The sequence below is a fragment of the Watersipora subatra genome, chromosome 11 (assembly GCF_963576615.1).
Source record: "Watersipora subatra chromosome 11, tzWatSuba1.1, whole genome shotgun sequence".
In the NCBI taxonomy this organism is placed as follows: domain Eukaryota; kingdom Metazoa; phylum Bryozoa; class Gymnolaemata; order Cheilostomatida; family Watersiporidae; genus Watersipora; species Watersipora subatra.
Window position 1 is genome coordinate 9010766 of NC_088718.1, and position 21344 is coordinate 9032109.

At 35.4% G+C, this 21344-nt stretch overlaps 1 protein-coding gene across 1 annotated transcript; it reads right to left on the reverse strand.

The window, feature by feature from the left end:
- Positions 1–3738: 3738 nt before the first annotated feature.
- LOC137407789 (uncharacterized) lies at positions 3739–14781 on the reverse strand. Its single transcript, XM_068094171.1, has 5 exons — positions 14607–14781; positions 14016–14280; positions 11944–12414; positions 11030–11230; positions 3739–6121 (listed from the first exon to the last, which is right to left on the reverse strand). The coding sequence occupies exons 1-5, from the start codon at positions 14749–14751 to the stop codon at positions 4012–4014; spliced, it is 3192 nt and encodes a 1063-aa protein (XP_067950272.1). The 5' UTR covers positions 14752–14781; the 3' UTR covers positions 3739–4011.
- Between the last annotated feature and the right edge of the window lie 6563 nt (positions 14782–21344).

Below are 21344 nucleotides of genomic sequence, written 5' to 3' on the forward strand. Positions count from 1 at the left end.
ATGAGTACTGGAGGATCTTTGTAAACGAGTACAACATTTCTTTCGGCTATTCGCGCACAGACACATGTTCTACGTTTGATGATTTTCGAGCCAATAAAGCTCTGATTGATACTCAGCTGAAGGAGAAACCAGGAGATAAGTCACTGGCCAAGCAGTTCTCACAAGCAAAAAGTGATAACAATAAAAAAGGCAAACTAGTTTTACAGGCGCAAGCGACAAGCAAGTGAGCAGGCTCAGAAAAACCTCACTTCCATGGCAATATGCATGGATTACCAAAAGAATCTCCTGCCTCAATTATCAGCACGAATGACGCATACTACAAATGCCAGCTAACATGCATATATTTTAATATTCATGAGCTTGGCTCAGGAAAGTCTCATTTCTATGTATATGACGAAACTGTAGCCAAGAAGGTATTGGATGATGTCTGCTCCATGCTTTATTACTTTGTGGAGACCTGCTCACTTGATGTTCAAAATCTCACTGTGTTCTGTGACTCGTGTGCCAAAAACTACACTGTTCTCCTGTACATGCACTACCTAGTACATGTTAAAAAACAGTTCAGAAAAATTTTGATCGTGTCCTCTATTCGAGGTCTCTCGTACATGAAGTGTGATAAGCAGTTTGGGTTGGTGAACCAAAAACCCCTGCTGAGGTGCCGCAGGATTGGTGGCAAGAATTTAGAAGCTGAAGAAAACTGCCATCTCCCTTCAATGTAATCGAACTTACGCAGTAGGATGATTTCTTTGCCTGAACAGAATACCTGAAAAGCTTTTACAGGCCCACCTGCCCTTTCCCCACTCGTCCAATCTGAGTGATCAATTTCGATACCAAAAGCTCGAAGTTTGTTATGGTGAAGGAAGCATGTTCTGGGCCTTTGCACTTGCATGTCATTACAAAGAAAAAAGGACAGTCTGTATTACTTTGGCAGATAAAAAAGTCATACGCTAGGCGGCTGCCCTTGTCTTCCAAAAAGTATGCAGATGTGCAGTTTTTGACCAAATTTTTGGGTCAAACAGCTAAAGAGTTTTATTTTGCACTGCATGGTGATGATGAAGTGGTTTCTGATTGTGAACATGCATGAGTCCTGCCATGTTTTATGACGATTCTGACGACCCGATGACAGGGATATTTGAAAAGTGACAGACGAGACGACCATTTATCAATGTGGGTGACGAGGTGACGATGATTGTGTAAGTAGGAATACTAAAGGTACGGCTACACGTAACAAATTTTTCATTGGTTCTGAGTTCTGGCCAAAATCACGGAAAACACAGAATTATTCGGTCAATAATCACAGAATTATTTGAGCTGTCCACGCCCACCGAATTCGTCGACGAAATGCTTTTAACAGACTAAACAAATTCTTAGCGAGCACGATTGTAGCAGCTTTAGCAATTAGTATAGTCCAAGAGACATATTGCGACACACAATAAAAATACCAAGGCAATTCGACATGGTACACACGACGTAACTGTTATCTATTGTTGGTTAGCGAACACGAATCTAGCAAAATTTAAAATTTATGTAGTCCGAGAACATAACGCGACACTCAAGAAAAATATCACGGCAATTCACCATAGTAAATACGATGCAACCGACTTAATTGCGCTAAAGATGGCAACATTTTTTACCACAAAACTTTTGCTGCTAAAAAGGAAATTTTTATTATTAAAAAATAAACATTTTGTAGCCATAGTGTCCAAAAGATAAATACATACAATAGCGCAATCTAAGCAGTTGCATTGTGTGTACTATGTTGAATTGCACTCATACTTTTATTGTGTGTCATTATACGTGTCTTGGACTAAACTAATTGCAAAAGCTGCCAGAATTGTGCTCGCCAGCACGATTCTAGCAGTGCAGAATAATTCTGTGTGTTTCGTTCATTTCGTGATTTTGGTCAGAACCAACAAAAAATTTGTTATGTGTGGCCGTACCTTTACTAACTTATTATTTGTCCATAAATCAACACGATCAAACGAAACTTCACTAGTTTTGGTTTGAAGCATATGACCTAGCATTTATAAACTGGCAGGTAATTAAAGTAAACAGCAATGAAATGCCACAACACTGACAGCAAATCCGTTTCCATGTCTGTGACTGATATTGATTATTAAAGAAAATCTCGGTCTATTTTTAGTGCAAGAAATATAGCCCTAAAATCCTAAGACGGCTGTCACTCTTCTTGGGGTAATCAGCAACGCTCCCAAACATATCTAATTGCAAACACGCGTAGCGTAGTGCAAAATAAAATTTTAAGTCAGAATATTATAAAATTGTAACATTATCATCTAATAAAACATAATGCATAAAGAGTTGTCAATGATTTCCAAAGTAAAATGATCAATGTCCGTGTAATGGTTTTCATTTAGGACATATTGTGCCACACCAAATTATTTCTACCACTTCTTTGTTGATTATATTCACAGGTAATATCCTTGTTGACCAACAGCTTAAAGTTTTTTATGATATAAGTTTTGATTATCTCTAAAAAAGTGTGTAAATTTTAAAATGGCTATATCTCCAGTTTGAAAAATTGTGACATCGATCGTTCTTCCATTGAGGTTTTCATATGATTTAAAGTTTTTTTATAAAAACTTGATCGGTTTAGTAAACTGTAATAAAAACTTTATAAATTATTGAGCGTTTTTTACATCTATATGGGAGTTGTTTGTACAGAGTTTTTCATGAGTAGACAATTATCATTTTTGCTTTCTTAATTATCATTTAAGAAGCCTAAGACTGAGAGCCTGCTGATCAAGTACCTATGATCAAGTGATCACAGGTCCTTGATCAAGTGGCCTGCTGATCAAGTAATCTGGGATATACAAGGATGGGATAAACTCAGACTAACTCTATTCAAAGTCGACTACATGTATGTTGGTCACCTATTTCAACAAAGAAGTTAGCTGTTTTTCTCATTCCCAAGACTTTTATGTGGTTAAATTAGTAATAAGTTTCCTTTGTTACTCCTGGTTTCATAGCGACTGAGACACATTAGCATGTAAGCTTTATCCACTTGACTTACGCAGTTTAGGGTGTTCACTGTACTGGAGCAATCTGTTCAGCCCTTTAAATAAAAACATCAAACTTTCAAGCAAGACGACACCTTTGTGTCTGTTAAGGTTGTTTGTTTTTGTTGATTTGCAACATAGCTTTCTTTAAAATCTGTGTGACATTTTATTAAATTTCTTTTCAGAAATGGATTTATAATTTCTTTTTTGACAGTTTTGTTACAAAGAAGGTAAGTCAATTTTACATTCAAATATTTATTAAAATTAGAAATAGTTATTTGTATGCTTATATCGTGTTCTAATATATAAAATTGCACCTGTAAGTTTGTGCTGATGTCCTAACAATAAGTGTGCTGCCAAATGGTTCCAAGTTTATGTACCTGAAATCGGAATTAGTCGTCTGTATTTTAAATATCGTTAAATAAAAAGGAACCACATGATTTCTATCTGTATCTGTTTTTAATTAGGCAAAGTTTGCTTTTTCAATTGATTGCTTTACCTTTAAATTTGCTAAACACTGATTTAAGAACATATCAGTACTGTACTTAGCATCAAAGTGTTAAGACAAACTGTCTGCTTTTAATAGAATACGAGTTGTCTGTCCTTAAACAAAAACAAGTTTTACATTTTTAATGACATTTTAACAATGAGCGGTCACAACAACATTTGAATGACACATAAGTCAGGCCTTGGAGACTTAGTGAATATATTATGTCAGAGAATAATTTTTATGATACAATGTTGAAAAAGAAAAATATTAATAATAATCATGTATAATCAATAAGAATCAATGTACAATATTGTAGAATAAAGGAAAATTAGCAGAAGCGAGCTCTAAACTTTAAAATGATAAAAGCCCTTTTTTGAAATAACACAAGCTAAACAACAAGTAATTATCATCAAGTTATACTTTACAGTAGTCTAGCAAAAGAAAACAACTCAGTCGTAAGCATTAAAATATTATATAATCTATATAACATCCGTAATAAATTTCCTAACTTTTGGTATAACTGGGAGTTGTCAGTTCTATAGAAATTGATGCAACACTCTCAGGCTGGCTTGCAGTTTTACCATATACATCTTTAGTCGCAGATAAACTTGCAGACAGAGAAGCAACAACTGATCTGAACTTGCTCATGTTTTTTAGGGTCATAAACTGCACGACAACAAGAATGACTCCTTGCAAAGTTAGAAAGACATTTAATATCACATACACTGCAGCTACATTTACTGCAGGACTTGCATTGAATAACAAGAGAATCCAGTGAAAGCCAAAAACTATCTGAAGTTTTATTACAGCTATTACCTTTTTCTGTGTTTTCTTTCTATCATTAGCAGTTATACTACTGCCAGCTTTAACAATCTTAATGGTTGTAGATATACAGAGCACTACATTTAACAAGATATAGAAATATATAGGACCTGTGAACAAGAGAAGACGAGTCCATCCACTGGATATAAGGCAAATATTATCAGTGAATACAGGATAAAATATTTCTACCTTTGCTGAATGGAGAGCATGTGCTAAGATCACAAACACTAGCGGAGTCAGCCAAGCATAGGCAGCATAACCTATATAAGTTTTTACCCCTGAATCACTCGCTCTTTTCATTGTACTTATACCTCGTACCATCCAAATACCAATAGCATTTGTCCAGACTTGCACACTAATTAACAAATACTGATTCAGTGTAGCAATAACTCTACAACCAATAGATGAACCTGTGTATACAAGACAGTAACAGATCAGAGCTGCAGCAAGAGTGAGAAGAGAGCTGATCACAAAGTTCCTTGTTACAGACCTCTTATCCTTGACAAAATAATAAACCGTGTAACCTAATATCGACAACACAGAGAGAGCCGAAAAGACGTAGTTATATGCATATAAAGTAAATTCAGCCTCTACATAATCAGTACAGATTCTCAGCTCAGCGCCCCTCAAAATAAAATCTATGTAGACATTGTCATTGCTGACATCATATAAATTGTCACCATCACAGACCAACCACTCTTGTTGAGACTGGTTGACCAAGGAATATTCAGAACAAGTAGATAGATGTTTGTCGGTAAAAGTGGCAAAAACTTGCTCAAATCCATCAATGGCTACTTCATTTAGCTGAATAGAAAAATCGAACTTGCTAGGAAAGTAAGCGATTGCCACGGCATTCAACAAAGACACTTTAGGCCCTCTGATAGAGGTAAATGCGCCAGAGCCCAAACCTTGACCAGAAAATGAGGTAACGCATTTGCTATTCAACGGCTGGTTGCATCGTGCCAGTGTCCTGTAAGCACAATGTATACTAGCAAATGACATTGTAGGATCATTGTTGTGAACTGCATACACAGTTACAGAAATACACTCTGATGAATTTGTAGAACACGCGAAACATTGATTTTGAGCGAGTTTTTCTGGCAAAGGCGTATAGGAAAAATTTATCCCACAACTTTTAACTGCATAAGAAGACAACTCAAATGCTTCCATACTATAGTTGTTGTTAAAACAGTTGATATTGCTGTAATAAGGTAGTGGGAGACAGTCACCAGTTTCTAAGTTTAAAATAGACTGACAGTCACATTGTTTAAGTTGTGAACTAATAGTGGTACACGTGTCCCAACCCGTTGTATAGTCACTATAAAGTAGAGCCGAGTCTGAGTCTAGTCTGCAAGATCTCTCATTAAAGTCGATTCTGTATACCAGGAGAAACTTATCTACTTCTGACTCATATTGCATATACAAGTCACGATCACCATCAGTGACAACAAAGCTGCGTTTGGCATGGCAGCCCAACCAGGCAACGCCATGACAACTAGCACAATAACTGTTTCTATATTTAAGTTTCTGCCGATGCTCTATATAATCTACTGAACCAGCATCCACATAAGTAGAAGATAAGTAGGCTATTGGAAAAGAATACCCTTGGCTAATAAGCTGACCAAGTGTCCCTCCTTCAAAGACGAAAGAAGCTGGAGAATTTGCACATTTATCAGAAATCACCCAGTCTTTAGTATGTGGAGGACAGGTGGATACATATTCCTTAGCATCATAGTTACATCTCCGGACATCTGTTGCTTTAGCTGGTGGAAGATACTGCTTCACTCTACACCTGAAGTTGTAAAAATCATCTTTACAGCTTTTGAAGTATTAACACCAAATCATGCTTCAGAAGTACCATGAATACAGAAGCTAATAGTTTGGGTTTTAATGAGGTTATCCAATGCATAATATTTAAAAAGTGTTAGTTTGTAGCTAAAACTACAAAAATTGATTATATATACCATAAAACCTCTATACAAATGCCACCTTTAATTGCATGCCACTATAGGAGAACAGTTGAAAAATACAGTGCCATTCATTAATTGATTGCCACCTCTTTTGACTGTCATTTTGACACCATTTAATCTTTACAGATAAAAATTCAGAAAAGTGTCCACAAATGGTACGAATAATGACTCTGTTGCATATAACAGTTCATTATTTTTGTTGTGGCTGTAGGGGCTTCCATGGTTTTTGTGACGGTGTACCTGAGTAAAGTGATTGACACAATTATCAGAACCACACGCTGATTCAAAGTCAGATAGGTTTTAATTCGATCGATTGTCTTCAGATATATTAATAATGCAACTTGACATGAAGTCTTCAATGTGCTCTAATGAATAATGAGAGTACTTTTCAGGGATGCCATACGACGTAGTAGCAGCCAATGTTATCTCATATAGAATTTCGTATTCTAACACCAAAACTTCGCAGCCTTTTCTTAGAAAGTTTAAAAGCAACACCTTCAAAATAAATAGTAATTGTATCCGACTAATAGTGCCTCATTTTTAACATGGTCTGGTATTTCAACCTTTGTGAAACATGGATCAGTAAAAGCACAAAAACCGATGGCATAAAAGGGGCAAAATAATGGTAAAATTCACACCGCCTTGTTTGTAAAAAGGCAATATTTATCTTTTTTTAAATTCTGACGAGCTAGATAAAAAGCACCGCACTACCCTTTATTTAAACGTCACCTTTAATAAAACACCAGTATAAAAGAAAGATTGAAAAATACAGCCCCATGGCATTCAAAAACATGTTTTTGGCATATATAGTTTATTCATATATATATACATAAGTATATATATATATATTTATATATATCGGATATATATATGTATATATATATATATATATATATCCAACACATCATCAGTGGATGCAAGCAGCTTGCAGAAAACGCATACACTGAGCGGCATGATCATGTCGCAGGTGTTGTGTATAGAAGTCTATATGACGAGTATGGCCTTAATAAACCACAACACTGGTGGGATGCTCCTGGTAAGGTCAATAAAAATGACCGTGCTAAGATCCTCTGAGACTTCTACATCCGGAATGACAAGCATGTCCTGGCAAACCAACCAGATATAGTGGTGGTGGACAAGGAGAACAAGAGAGCTACTATAATAGATATAGCAGTATCCAATGACTACAATAAAGCCAGCAAAGATAAAGAAAAGGTATAGAAATATCTCACTCTTGGAGAAGAGATTGAAAAATGCCGGGATGTAAGAATAATCGTAATTCCAGTAGTTATTGGGGCACTGGGTGCAATAACACTGGCACATAAAATGTGGCTTGCCCAGATACCAACAGCAATCAACTCAGGTGAGTTGCAGAAAAGTGCGCTATTGGGAACAGCTAAGATCTTGAGGCGAGTGCTCAAACTCCCAGGTCTCTGGTAGGAGACCCGAGTTAGAGCAGAAACTACCACCCATACGGGTTAACCAGGGTGAGGAAACAATATATATATATATATATATATATATATATATATATATGTATATATATATATATATATATTGTTTCCTCACCCTGGTTAACCAGTATGGGTGGTAGTTTCTGCTCTAACTCGGGTCTCCTACCAGAGACCTGGGAGTTTGAGCACTCGCCTCAAGATCTTAGCTGTTCCCAATAGCGCACTTTTCTGCAACTCACCTGAGTTGGTTGCTGTTGGTATCTGGGCAAGCTGTTGGTATCTGGGTAATCTGGGATATACAAGGATGTGATAAACTCAGACTAACTCTATTCAAAGTCAACTACATGTATGTTGGTCACCTATTTCAACAAAGAAATTAGCTGTTTTTCTCATTCCCAAGACTTTTATGTGGTTAAATTAGTAATAAGTTTCCTTTGTTACTCCTGGTTTCATAGCGACTGAGACAGATTGGCACGTAAGCTTTATTCACATGACTTACGCAGTTTAGGGTGTTCACTGTACTGGAGCAATCTGTTCAGCCCTTTAAATAAAAACATCAAACTTTCAAGCAAGACGACACCTTTGTGTCTGTTAAGGTTGTTTGTTTTTGTTGATTTGCAACATAGTTTTATTTAAAATCTGTGTGACATTTCATTAAATTTTTTGTCAGAAATGGATTTATAATTTCTTTTTTGACGGTTTTGTTACAAAGACGGCAAGTCAATTTTACGTTCAAATATCTATTAAAATTAGAAATAGTTATTTGTATGCATATATTGTGTTCTAATATATAAAATTATTATATATTATAACGCCAATATAAGTCATTATATCAGAGCAAAACCTAACTGCTTTGCGTATGACGTGGGTCATGGCCTAACGTCACGAGAAGCTGTTCACTCACATTATTAAACTGGCTAATAGCAAAACTCTCACTACTTCCCATTGTTTATAAGACAAATTAATTATATATATATATATATATATATATATATATATATTACTTTAATGAAACAGCAAAGTTGTGATCTAAAATAGTTGATGAGATGAACATGTAAAAATGACCACTAGAAAACGCTTCACTACAAATTGTTTCACATAGTGTAGACAAAGGAGTTGTTACAATGTAGTTCACTCCCACAATTGCCGAGTGCATTTGAGTGAACTAAATTTTAACAACTCTTTTGTTCATGCCATATAAAACAATTTGTAGTGAAGCGATGTCTAGTGGTCATTTTTGCATCTTCCTTTCATCAACTATTTTGTATCACAAGTTTGCCTTTCTACTAAAGTAATATACATTTTCCCCTTAAACATGGCAGTTTTTGTTTGTTCATAGTCAAGCACTATTTTATATACTACAGCGATGACCCTGCTGATGCCTTTCGATGTCCTCACTTAACTCTATATATACTAGCTGTGCCTTCCGGCGTTGCCCGTGTAATAAGAGAGTATTTGACAGAAAATTGATTTGTATTTAACATATGACAACATTTGCCATTTTAACTTTCAAACTACATATCAAGAGAAAAGTTTTTTGTCTTATAAACAATGGGAAGTGGTGAGAGTTTTGCTATTAGCCAGTTTAATAAAGTGAGTGAACAGCTTCTCGTGACGTTATGCCATGACCCGCGTCATACGCAAAGCAGTTAGGTTTTGCTCTGATATAATGACTTATATTGGCAGGCTAGCAATTCGACTTCCGTAGTCTAATGGGCAAGGCGTCAGACTGGTAAACGGCTTGGTCCGAGATTGAATCCTCTTTGGTATGGAATATTTATTTCAAGATTTTAGTATCTATAAACGGAAAACTGATGATGACACAAGGACGGACTTTGAGAAATATATATATATAGGCAAACTCGAATAACTCAAACTTCACGGGACCGAACGAAAGTGTTCGAATTATCAGAGCGTTCAAATTATCAGAGCACTGTCATAAGTTCATGTTTTTATTATTAGATCAATGTACATATACAAACTGCCCTAGGACACTTATTTATTCTCCTCATCTAACTTTCGCGTTTTTGCGGAGTCATCCTTTCGCGAAAATTTCATGTGCAAAACTAAACTATCATAGCGAACGAGCGAAAGCACGAAATCAAATAGCTTTGTTCATTGATAGTCTACGAAACAAATGACAGCAAGCAATCAAATTGCATTATCGAACTCGCCCACACCATTCTACCTGCGGTTCACAATTACCAACTAACCCCAAATTGAAATTTTTTTCTTATCGGTGAACCAAGCCCGTATTCCCTGGGGCAGCTGGCCGGCTGAGCCGTCCAAACTTTTTAAGAACTTTCCGCGGCTAAGTACAGTCAAACTCGGATAACTCGCCCTCAAATAAAATGTAACATTTCATCTCAAACACAAGGTTAAGTCGAACGGATTTGTTTGGTCCGTTCCCACGCAATGATAAATTGCTTCACATAACTCGACCTCAACATCATTTATTCGAAAGGTTATTTGCCCAACTGCTATGGAGACGGTTTTTATCGCTGTAGAATATCACTTCATTCCAAGCCATTCTTAGGCAGCATTATTATCATCATCATTGGCAAAATATTCTTGTTAACGACTTTTATAAAGGTTTGAAAAATGTCAAGTTTTACCAAACATCCGCTTAGCCATGTCCCATCGAAAGTGTGGAAACTTCCGTATGAACTTAAAATAAAATCGGCAAAGTTTATCTTTGTTAAAACGCTTAACAGAAAAGATGTCTTTTTTCTGAGCGTTTTAACTGCGGTCAAGATTTGCCTATTTTAATCTAAAAACTTCTCGTCAGTCACGTTGCCTAAAACAAAACAAATTTCAAAAAATAGAAAAATGTTGATACTTTTCGAGAAAAAAAATTTAAACTTCTCACGAGAGGCCCGGCTGAGGCCCTACATAAGAAAAACCTTTTGGGGCTTACAGCGCCCCCTCAACACCCCCAGGTGTTCATAACTAGTCACCTAACATTAGCCGCCCCAACTTGCAACCAGTGAATACAGGTCTGCGGTGAACTGAACCTAAGGAATCTAATTATGTTTGTTTCACTGCATTTATTTTCACATCACTATATTTTCGCACTCATCAGAGCTGCGAAATTAAGTTGCAGTGAAATTTTACTCTGTATGCTACTCACGAAACTAAATACTAGCGAAATATAAGTGTCCTAGGGTATATGGTGAATCTATATATGAATCTATACAATAATCTATATATGTATCTACATCTTCCACATTTTGTAAATTAAGCTTTCATCGGAATACTTTGCGCAAGTTTTCTCACCTGTAAGACTCAAATGCGTTTTTAAGTGTATCTAGAGTTGTGTCATTCCGAAGGATGTCAAGAAAGCTTTTTTCAAAACTGAGAATTGAACTCATAAGGTATGAGCAGTTATCATTAGCCACCTCAAAGCAACCAACATCTATTTCCCAGAACTGGACACTTCTGATGTCATGACATTGTGCACAGTACCAATTGGCATATCTGCAACAACACAAAGTAGATTTGGGTAGTGGTCCTCATTAGTGATTAACTACGAAGTAGAAAATATTTTAATAATTATGGCAAAATGTATACCATAAAAAATTGATCAAGTGGCAAACCTGGTTTTAAAAAGTTAGCAAAATTTATTTTTAGATTAATCATGTATTGACACTAGTTTTCAAAAAGCCATCATGTGACATGTTTTAACAGGTACTAGTTATAATTATTACATTTGTTGCCTTAAATTTCTGAGCCTTTTGCACACCCGCATTTCTCATTCTAACCCGACTTGGGTTCAATCAACTTCAGACTGATAGAATATATTCCTGATAAGTTATAGTGACAAAATTAGCTAAATATACATAAAAACTGTCTTCAAACGAAATGCTTGATGCTTCACATATCAAGCAAAATATTTTTTTATTTTACAAATTTAGAAAGTGGCACTGGTCACCTGTTTAGTTGGTTTCTGTTTTTAAACACGGCAGTGGCTTTACCTCTCAGATTTAACTTAGGAGTGTTTCAACTAATGTCTAAGTCGTAAAAGTTTTTTAGAAGCTACAACTAATAGTTCACAAAAACACTATTTGCTTGCACACTCAAACGATCAATAAATTCAAGGCAATCGTTTTTGCAATTCTCTACTTGTTATCAGACAAAAAGAGAACACTTTTAGACAGTTTTTAAAATCGCTAAAAAAATTAGAAACTCACCTGATACCAGTTGAAGGATCTGTAACAGGTACTATCTCGAGATTCAATTTTCTAGAAAAATCATTTTCGCATTGCATTCTAATTGCATCATTTTCATATCCACTAGGGCATCGGTTTACTTCCATTATTCCCAATGGTATATTACTAGGATTATATCTTCCCATCAACTCTGAAACATCTTCCTTACAGTGAAATGTGTTGTCTGGTAACTTGGTCTCTGCTGTAGCCTGATATGGTGAATCTTCACAGCAATCATTGTAGTAGATACACTGTGCATCACAGAAGCAGTTGAGTTCATGAGCTTGTAGTAGCCCTAGTTCAACTGACTTACACTGACTTTGATAGGCACAGATTGAATGTGAGTGCCAAGGTAAGTCATTATTCTCTAGAACAAATTCATTTCCAATTACAAATGTGTTTAGGTTGATGCATTGCAGTGGGTGAAGATCCAGGACAGAATTTTCTCCACAACTAGAAGTGAGCAGTCAGAAGTAGCACTAATTAAAAATTGATCACAGACTTTGTGGAAAGGACTGAAACATGACAAAGATCGAAGGTTCCAAACAGGTTTGGAGATATTTTGCTGAGAGTTTGCGAAAGCAAATGTTAGCAGCTCTTCGCAAAAGTTTTCTTCAGTTCGTGCAAACAAAAAGCAGGTCAGATCCATGTCGCTAATGAAACTGGTAAAGGTAAAAATGGAAAAGTTGGAAACATTATTCCACAAAGTTGGTTGCAGTATTGCAAAGATGTCTCTTTCTTTTTTTTTGTTCAAGTGAGTTGAGAGTTTTTTATGTTTCCATTTAAACTGAACAGCCGCTGTACTGTTGATGAGTTCAGGTTGACTGTAAGAGTGAAGAGTTACTCCATTACACAAAGCACAAAACTGATTTCGATATATTTTTTCAGTTGTTGAGACATTAATGTAGTTGGTAGGTGCTGTTTCACATAGGTTTACCAATTCAACATTAGAACCTGGCGCGCACGACCGCTCACTTTCCCAGCAAAGATCAGGCGCTTCTGGTGGCAGGTATATGACATGGCAGAAACTAAAAGAAACAAGCAGATATATAATGAAACAATAACATCGTGTTCTTTGGTGATGGTTTAGTAGTATCCCTTATAATTAATGGTGTTATTTTATGCGGAAGGAGCAGGCAAAGCCCTATTTTCTGGAAACAACTAAGTAGAATATGCTTTACTATTTTTAGCTGCTAAGTAAGAAAAGGCATAGGTCTAAAGATCATGCATCCATCCTAGTCTTAAAAATTCTTAAATAAAAAAAATAAAACAACTAGCAAACAATTACAATTAATTAATAGTTTATATAACGGCTGTTGCCAGATACAGCAGAACTGCTCTGTAGAGTAGTTGAGAAACAATTTAACAATAGTTGAGATATACTTGAACTTATCGATACTGAAGTTTGGCTGCTACACAACAAAGAACTTCCCGGCAATACGTAAACTATATTAGAATTTTTAATTGAACTTTTAACTATACACCTTTTTCAAACTTGGGCTTGGAAAAGCTTGAATATAAGTTGATCATCTTAAATTAGTGTTTAATATTATTTATTGCACCTTTTCCACACATTATTTACCACATTTAGAAAAATTATAATATAACAGCTGAAATAATTAAAGTTATTTCTGGTTTCTCACATAGCTGGCTAAAATAGACATGCATATTTAGCCTCAATCAGTCATATGAGAGTATATAACAGTAACAACTGCCAGTAATATTTTATCCACACTGCCACTAAGCCTCTTGTGTACCATGAAAAAAAACATTGCATCACCTGCTTATAACGCTAAGGGTAAAATTACAAAATCAACCAAGACGAGTCCCATTCAATGACTACTTTCTCATCAGCAGATCAGTTATGAAATACCAAAAGCAAGGAAGGAGACTACAGATGAACAGCACAAACTATTATGAGCTCAAAGACTAGAATGAGACCAATTTCAATAATGATCGTTAGAAGCGCTTTTGTCTTTGTTAAAAGAACTGGGACCAAAACAACAACACAATGCACTCTTTAAAAATGCACACATTTCTGTTCCTGTAGTTACCTTGCAATGAAGTTAACCATTCTTTTGTGGTCTGGATTGTCTTCAAGATAGCTGTCAATAGAATCCTTTGGACACTCTATTTTAGCAGGCCACCATTCGACTCTGGGAATTGGTGAATTAATTTCATCTGATTTACCAAACCATGTCTGAGCTTGTAAATCTACATCATCATATGGATCAACTCCATTACACATTGCACAGTAGATGTTTTTATATACCAAATGGTTTACTCTTCCTCGTACCGGCCATCTTTTTATTGAAATATCTAAAACAATGAAGTGATTGCTAGACAATACATAAATGGTCAGTTTGCCAATAAGACATTGACTTCTCACTAAAAAAACTCTTTATTTTACGTTTGCCTTTTAATACAGAAACATACCTACATGTATATCTGAGACAAGAATTAATGACTATCCAGAGATTACCCAAAAGAACTAAAGATTATAATGGAACAGTGTTTTGTTGATGCTATTATTTGTTGACTTTCTTTCACTATACTTATTTTGTCCTGACTCAGTATGTTACTTACAACTAGGGTGTAATACATTTAACATAAACTCACTCAAGCTTTGAATATTTTCTACTCACCAGACACCTCATCTGTATCTACTCCACAAAGATCTCTCAACTCTTTATTCTCTGTAACTGGAGGACATCTGTCTACTATATAATATCCATTATGACAAGAGAAAGTCTTTGGAGCCAGTTGCTCTAAAGGTCGAGATGGGGTCATGGCACAGCAATCACTGTAGTACTTACATCTGTCAAATCCATTTACATTATACTGAAAGCAAGTTCCATTTACTAAAGGTGTCTTTACAACTTCTGCTGATTCTGTTAGTAGTCCGAGATATACTTTCGTAGGTACTTCATTCCATATTGTGAAACTGTCGAGTAACTGATCCTGTGGAGCAGAAGGTGGTATAATGATGAAAACTATTAAGATACAGGTAGTTAGACAAACCATATTTTGTTGGTACGCAATGACCAACGGCTTACTGACAAGACAGTCTTGCTGAAAATGTCCTTACTTGTCATGCATGCCAATAACCAACCCACTATAAAAGTGACTCAGCATAAGTAAAAAATAATAAATGGTAAATGACTGTTTCCTGTCTAGATTGAAGGTATCTAAAAATTAATCATGGCTTGTCAACTCCAAGTAAACCTGGCTGATTTGTGTCAAGATTAATAGCATCAAGAGTGGCAATATTATCAGTTGTGGTCAATAGGGTTCATCAACAAAAGAGCCTAAAAATACTTCAAAGAAAAAGGTTCCAGTCAAAGTTTGTTCTTCAGAGCAAATGCGGATAGATCAACTCCTGGTCAAATAAAAAAGGATTTGTGTGACCTTTTAGGCAGCTACCAACAATTGTTACTTTGCCAAGATAAATTCTGATGACACTGACAAAAACTTAAATGTATGTTTGTTTTATGTTTGTTTTAGTCAGTCTATCTAGACTATTATGTTTTTGTTACAAACAAACTTCTGTTGAAACTTTTTATTGTATTTGCTAAAACAATGGTTCATATCAAAGTTATACCAAACAATTAACTTTATGTGTGATTATTTTTAAGTTTTAATTGCCAGTTCCTCTTGTCTCTAAATAGTTAAATTTAATTCACTCAAAAAAGTACATTGCTTCAGACAAAAATAATTCCTTAAAAAGATTTGCATTCACTTGCAAAGTTCAATATACGTTCAACGATTACCTGGCCTGTATTTCTAGTACCCACCTAAATTTAAAATTCTGATTACATAATGTATTTTTGCTTCATTCCAAATATTACTATTCTGAAGAAATGTTAATCTGTATAAAATATATTGCTGGCATGGAATGACTCATGGATGTAACTTTACCCTACCCTATTAATAAAACATCAATTTACCTCCTGTTGACTCGTGTGCATAAATAATTTATACATTGACGTAAACTCACAACACTTGGAACAAACCCATATTTTATCAGCAACTTACCGTTGAAAAACTTGTAAAAGTTTGACTTTAGATTTATAAGTTTTAATTCAGCTCCAGTCTACTATCTGAAGTTCATATATCAGAATGCAGGAAATAAATAACTCTTCCTGGTTTTAATAGATTGACAAACACAGTATTCACTTGTAATCTTTGTAAATAAAACCTTCCAAAAAAGATACTATCAAACCGTTACGGATTAGTTGAATGAAACTTTCACTGATTTTAAATAAAATTATCTAGCAAGGTATAAAAGCAAACTGTTTTATCAAACAAAATGATGTCTTCTAAGTGAAGGTTTGCTAGTTTTGCCTACAGAGATGAACCCATTGTCTAGCAATTTACCCTACGGCCTTAGTTTTATAAAATAGCTGATGCAGGTTAACTTTGTATAAATTGACAGGTTTTTATTACATCAAAACACATGCTCTACCTGTCATGTCATTTAGGCAATTGTTGTAATACAATGAACACTCATAAACTGCTCAAGTTATTTAAACAATGCTTGTATGCCAATCCGTCTCTGATGTTATGAGACCACGAGTAAAAGAGGGAACTTGTTGCAACTTTAACCACATAAAAGGCTTGAAAAGAAACTGTCAATTTTGTTGCCAGAATAGACAACCAACATACAAGTAAAGATGACTTTGAATAAAATTAATTTAAGTTAAAATAATGAGCATGATGAGAATTCAATAGATCAGGTAAGCTGATCAGCAGGCTCTTAGTCTAGGTAGCAGAGATCTAAGGCTATATTAGAGCAGATTCAATAGTTGCTTGTACAATCATGGTTCTTGGGTCGTTTGAACCCATCATCTTTTTAAATGTTTTAGGTGGACTTAACAAAAATAGTAATCGTCTATTCATGAAAATACCTGTGCAAACAACTTTCATATAACAGTAAAACTTGCTCAACAATTTATAAAGTTTTGCCTCACAATTTTTTAAGTCAATCAGGTTTCTATAATAAAATTTTCGCCTTTTTCCTACAGGTTAAACTTAAATGCAAATACATGAGGACATAAATAGTAAAAATAAAAGTTAGTTTTAAGTTTAAATGTACTCATTATATATATATATATATATATATATATTACGTTTTGTTCAGAAAATCCAAAATTTAACAGAAAATTATAAAATATATTAGCACCAGTGCCCATTCAGATCCGTTTAAAAGCACCAAATTAGTAATAATGGAGAAAAATAGCATTAAATTTAAAACTTTTTCATTAAAAAGGTTTTTATTTAAAAATAAATAAAAAAAGTCTAAATTAAAAGTAATAAGTTTATAAAACTAGAACAAAAATTATTGATTAAACTAATAAGTCACATTTCAGAACTCCTAATTATTATGGGTGTTAGACTGAAAATATGCATCCAGCTCTAACTAGGTTGATCTAGTTCTAACTGGTTTAAACTAATTATGACTAGTATATCGCCAACGTGGTTGGTAATGGTTTGTACTTGCCTAATGAAGTCAACTCTGTCTGTTTATGGAAGTTACTTTCGGAAAAGGTTCTGGGTAAAAGTAAACTTACTGATTCTGAATGTTAAAATTTTTTTCGATAGTTGATGTTGGGACAATTAAATTACAATTGAAATAGAACAACAATCAGAAGTGATGATGATTGCTGTGGAGAAAGCAGCAACGAACAAGTGGCAAAGTCATCACGCATACAACACACCAAAATTTTATAAATCAAACGCCTAAAACAAAAGCCTAAGTAACTTTCCCTATACACATCGCTTGATATTTACTAATATTCATAGAGTTACCAGCATTATTGATGTTTAAGCTTTTTTACCTAGATAAATATTCATAGATGACGCAGAAAAGAGTTGTTGTAGTAAGTTTTTTAATCATGATAGCGTATGATATCATTATTAACACTATTTGTTGCTTTTCAATGTCGAGTTTATCACCTGTTACCACAAATTATTACCATTATTTGCTATTTATGAGTCATAACTTACACTGACGTTAGAATAATAGCATAATTTTGTCCTTAATCTGACAATCACTGACTATGCTTGATGGATAATTTTGCAAAGACCTAACACATTCTTTTCATAATGATGAAACAACTAAAATAAGATTATTTCAGACCAGCCGCTCAGGTTGCAGAACTTACTGAAACAGCTTTGCAAAAAAGAAAATGTTTTGCAATAAATGTGTTAAACACATACCAGGTTGAAATGGAATAAACATCTATTTCGTGAAAAACAGTGTTTAGCAACCAATAAAAGCAAGTGCAGCATCTGGGCTTGACTTTTTTAAACCGTCCATAGTTATAAAGTGTTTTGAATACTGTTTATCTTGAAACTGGCATTATGAAATATTAACAGACAGCTTTCTAAATTCTTAAGATGGACTGTTGTATTTTAAAAGTGCTCCGGTCTAACAATGAAATTGTGGGTGTGTTTTGGCCATCGCTTCATTTATTCAAAAATAGCAGTAGTTTTGAGAAGACTAAATTGCAAAAAGCTGAAAACAATTAAACTAAAATTAGAATTAAAAGAATAAAAATATGAGGATTAAAATTATAATTCAATGCTAAAGTGTAGCACAGTATTGATTAGGCTAAGTTCAAATAACTATAAAGTATATTATACCAACCTTTGTCTCTAAGAACAATTCTTGTTATAACCTTATTCGGTACTAACTTCATAGTAACTCACACGCAATTTACTATGTGCAGCTAAAGGGATGGAACCTATTACTACTCAACTACCTTCAGAGCATTGTCACTAGCCATGATGAGTCAGGCCACGAGATCAAAGGGCAAGTAGGGCACACGGAGGAAGCACCCGATACATACTATACGACGCAAACAGGCCTAAGTCTAACTAACAATAGAGTACACCAATTCAAGTCAAAAAGCAGGTCATTAGAGCAACTGTCAATTACGATTATTTTCCTGCTACAGTGAACAGTAACGTATTATAGACTGTGAGTCCTTGCAAAACCTTTGAGTCTTTGCAATTGTGATGAACGCAATCAGCTTTTGATGGTCTGGACTGTCTTCCAAGAAGCTTTAAATAGAAACCTTTGGACACTCTATTTTGGCGGGCCACCATTCCAGTTTAGAGATCAATGATTTTCTTTAATCTGATCCATCAACCCAGGTCTGAGCTTGTAAGTCCAACTCATCATACAAATCAACTCTGTTTTAAATTGCACAGTAGATGTTCGTATACATCAGATAATTTAATGTTTTACATACTACTATATTTAATATTTTACTATGTTTCACATAGTGCATATCATCCTCTGATAAACATGTTGGTCACCTGTTATAGTTGAAAATGCTGCAGAAATTGTTCCCGGCATTTGACAGGAAGAATGGGTCACATGATCAGACTATGACTAGATGATTAGACCGAGCTAAAATAAAACTGTAAACTAGTGAGCAACTATATTTAATGAGAGCTTTCCGATAGATCCCGAAGTGTTTGTCATAAACTAGTGCTACGAACCAGTTTTTATTGAACCTTTTATTGACTTTTGATTTTGCGAGATAGCATCACATGTGAAAACAATAACCACAATATTTGAGTACGTCAACAAAATAAAGAGATTCCAAACCTTTTGTGATGGCTGCAATTAACTTTTAGTTTTTGAGTTTTTTAAAGCTTGTAATCATATTTCCAAATATTTTGCACCCACAACACAGCGGAGTAAAACATGGTGAACATTTTGATATCAAATAACTGTAATGTGAATTTTGTTGCACGTAAACCTTTAAAGGTTGACTTGCAACAAAATTCACATTACAGTTATTTGGTATCAAAAGATTCACCATGTCTTACTCTGTTGTGTTGTAGGTGCCAAATATGTAGAAAGGTGATTACAAGCTTTTAAAAGCTTAAAAACGAACAGTTTTTCGCAGCATTTCTTGCGCAGTTTTTCGCAGTGTTTCACTATATGGTTTCTTGTTTAACAGCCTCATCGTCAAGGGGACCATGATCGAGCTCCTCCTCTTGTATATTGTGTGAGACCTCAACGCTCTCCTTCTCTTCATCATGGTCACACTTCTGGTCTGCCTCTATAGGTAACCTAGACAAGCCATCTGCGTTGACGTGCTGTGCTGTATGTTTGTACCTGATGTCATACCGATAAACCATCAGTGTGAGGGCCCATCTCTGCAGTCGCTGGGCTGTTAAAACGGGGACAATATTTTCTGGTGAAAACATGGCAACCAGGGGTTTATGATCAGTAATGAGCATAAAACCTTTCCCATATAGATACTGTCTAAACTTAGTCACTCCATAGATGATAGAAAGCGCTTCTTTCTCTGTCTGTGAGTAATTCTTTTGGTGCACGCTCAATGTCTTTGATGCATGTGCTAGTGGTCTTTCAGCTCCATTTTCCTTTTGTAAGGGTACTGCCCCAATTCAATAGTTAGATGCGTCTGTTGCTAAAACCAGCGGTTTACTCTGGTCAAAATGGGTAAGTTTGGTAGCCTTGATGACACTTTCTTTAAGAACATGGAAGGCCTTGTCACACTCGTCAGTCTAGTCAAACTCGACATTTTCATGAAGAAACTTGTAGAGGGGGGCTGCTTTGCTAGGCAGGTCAGCAATGTATGAGCCATAGTAGTTGATGTTGCCCAAAATGCCTGTAGCTCTTGTAAGTTCTGTGGTCGTGGAAGCTGTTCAATAGCCTCTATTGTAGAGGTCGAGGGAGTCTTGCTGTTCTTGTCTATTATGTGACCTAGGTATTCAACAGCATTCTTAAAGAACTCGCATTTCTCTCTTTGTATGCAGAGCCTGTACTCTTGTAGCCTAGCTAAGAGTTTGTCGAGATTAGACCAGTGCTCACTCTCACTGCTACCTGTGACAATCAGATCATCCAAGTATGCTGCAACTCCAGGTAAGTCAGCAATCATTGAGTCCATGTATCGCTGAAACTGTGCAGGGCTTGATGCCAATCCAAAACACATCCTGTTGTAGCGAAACAAACCACATTGAGTGTTGATAACACACAACTTCTTTGCATTATCATCTAACTCTAGTTGCAAGTAGGCATCTGCCAGGTCTATCTTGGAAAAGTGTACCCCACCTCTCAACTTCTCTAGCAACTCTTCAAGGCTTGGTAATGGGTGTTGATCAATTGATATTTGTTGGTTCAACATCTTGATATATACATCACCACATATACGCACTCTTCCATTTGGTTTGGAAGCTGCTACTATTGGAGCAAAATAATCACTAAAGTCCACATGTTCCAGAACACCAGCTTTAACTAATCGATCTAGCTCTTCATTTACAGCTTGGCGTCTAGAGAATGGCACTACCAGAGGTTTAGAAAAGCTTGGTGTGCTTCCTGGTTTCAAGCGTACTGGTACTTG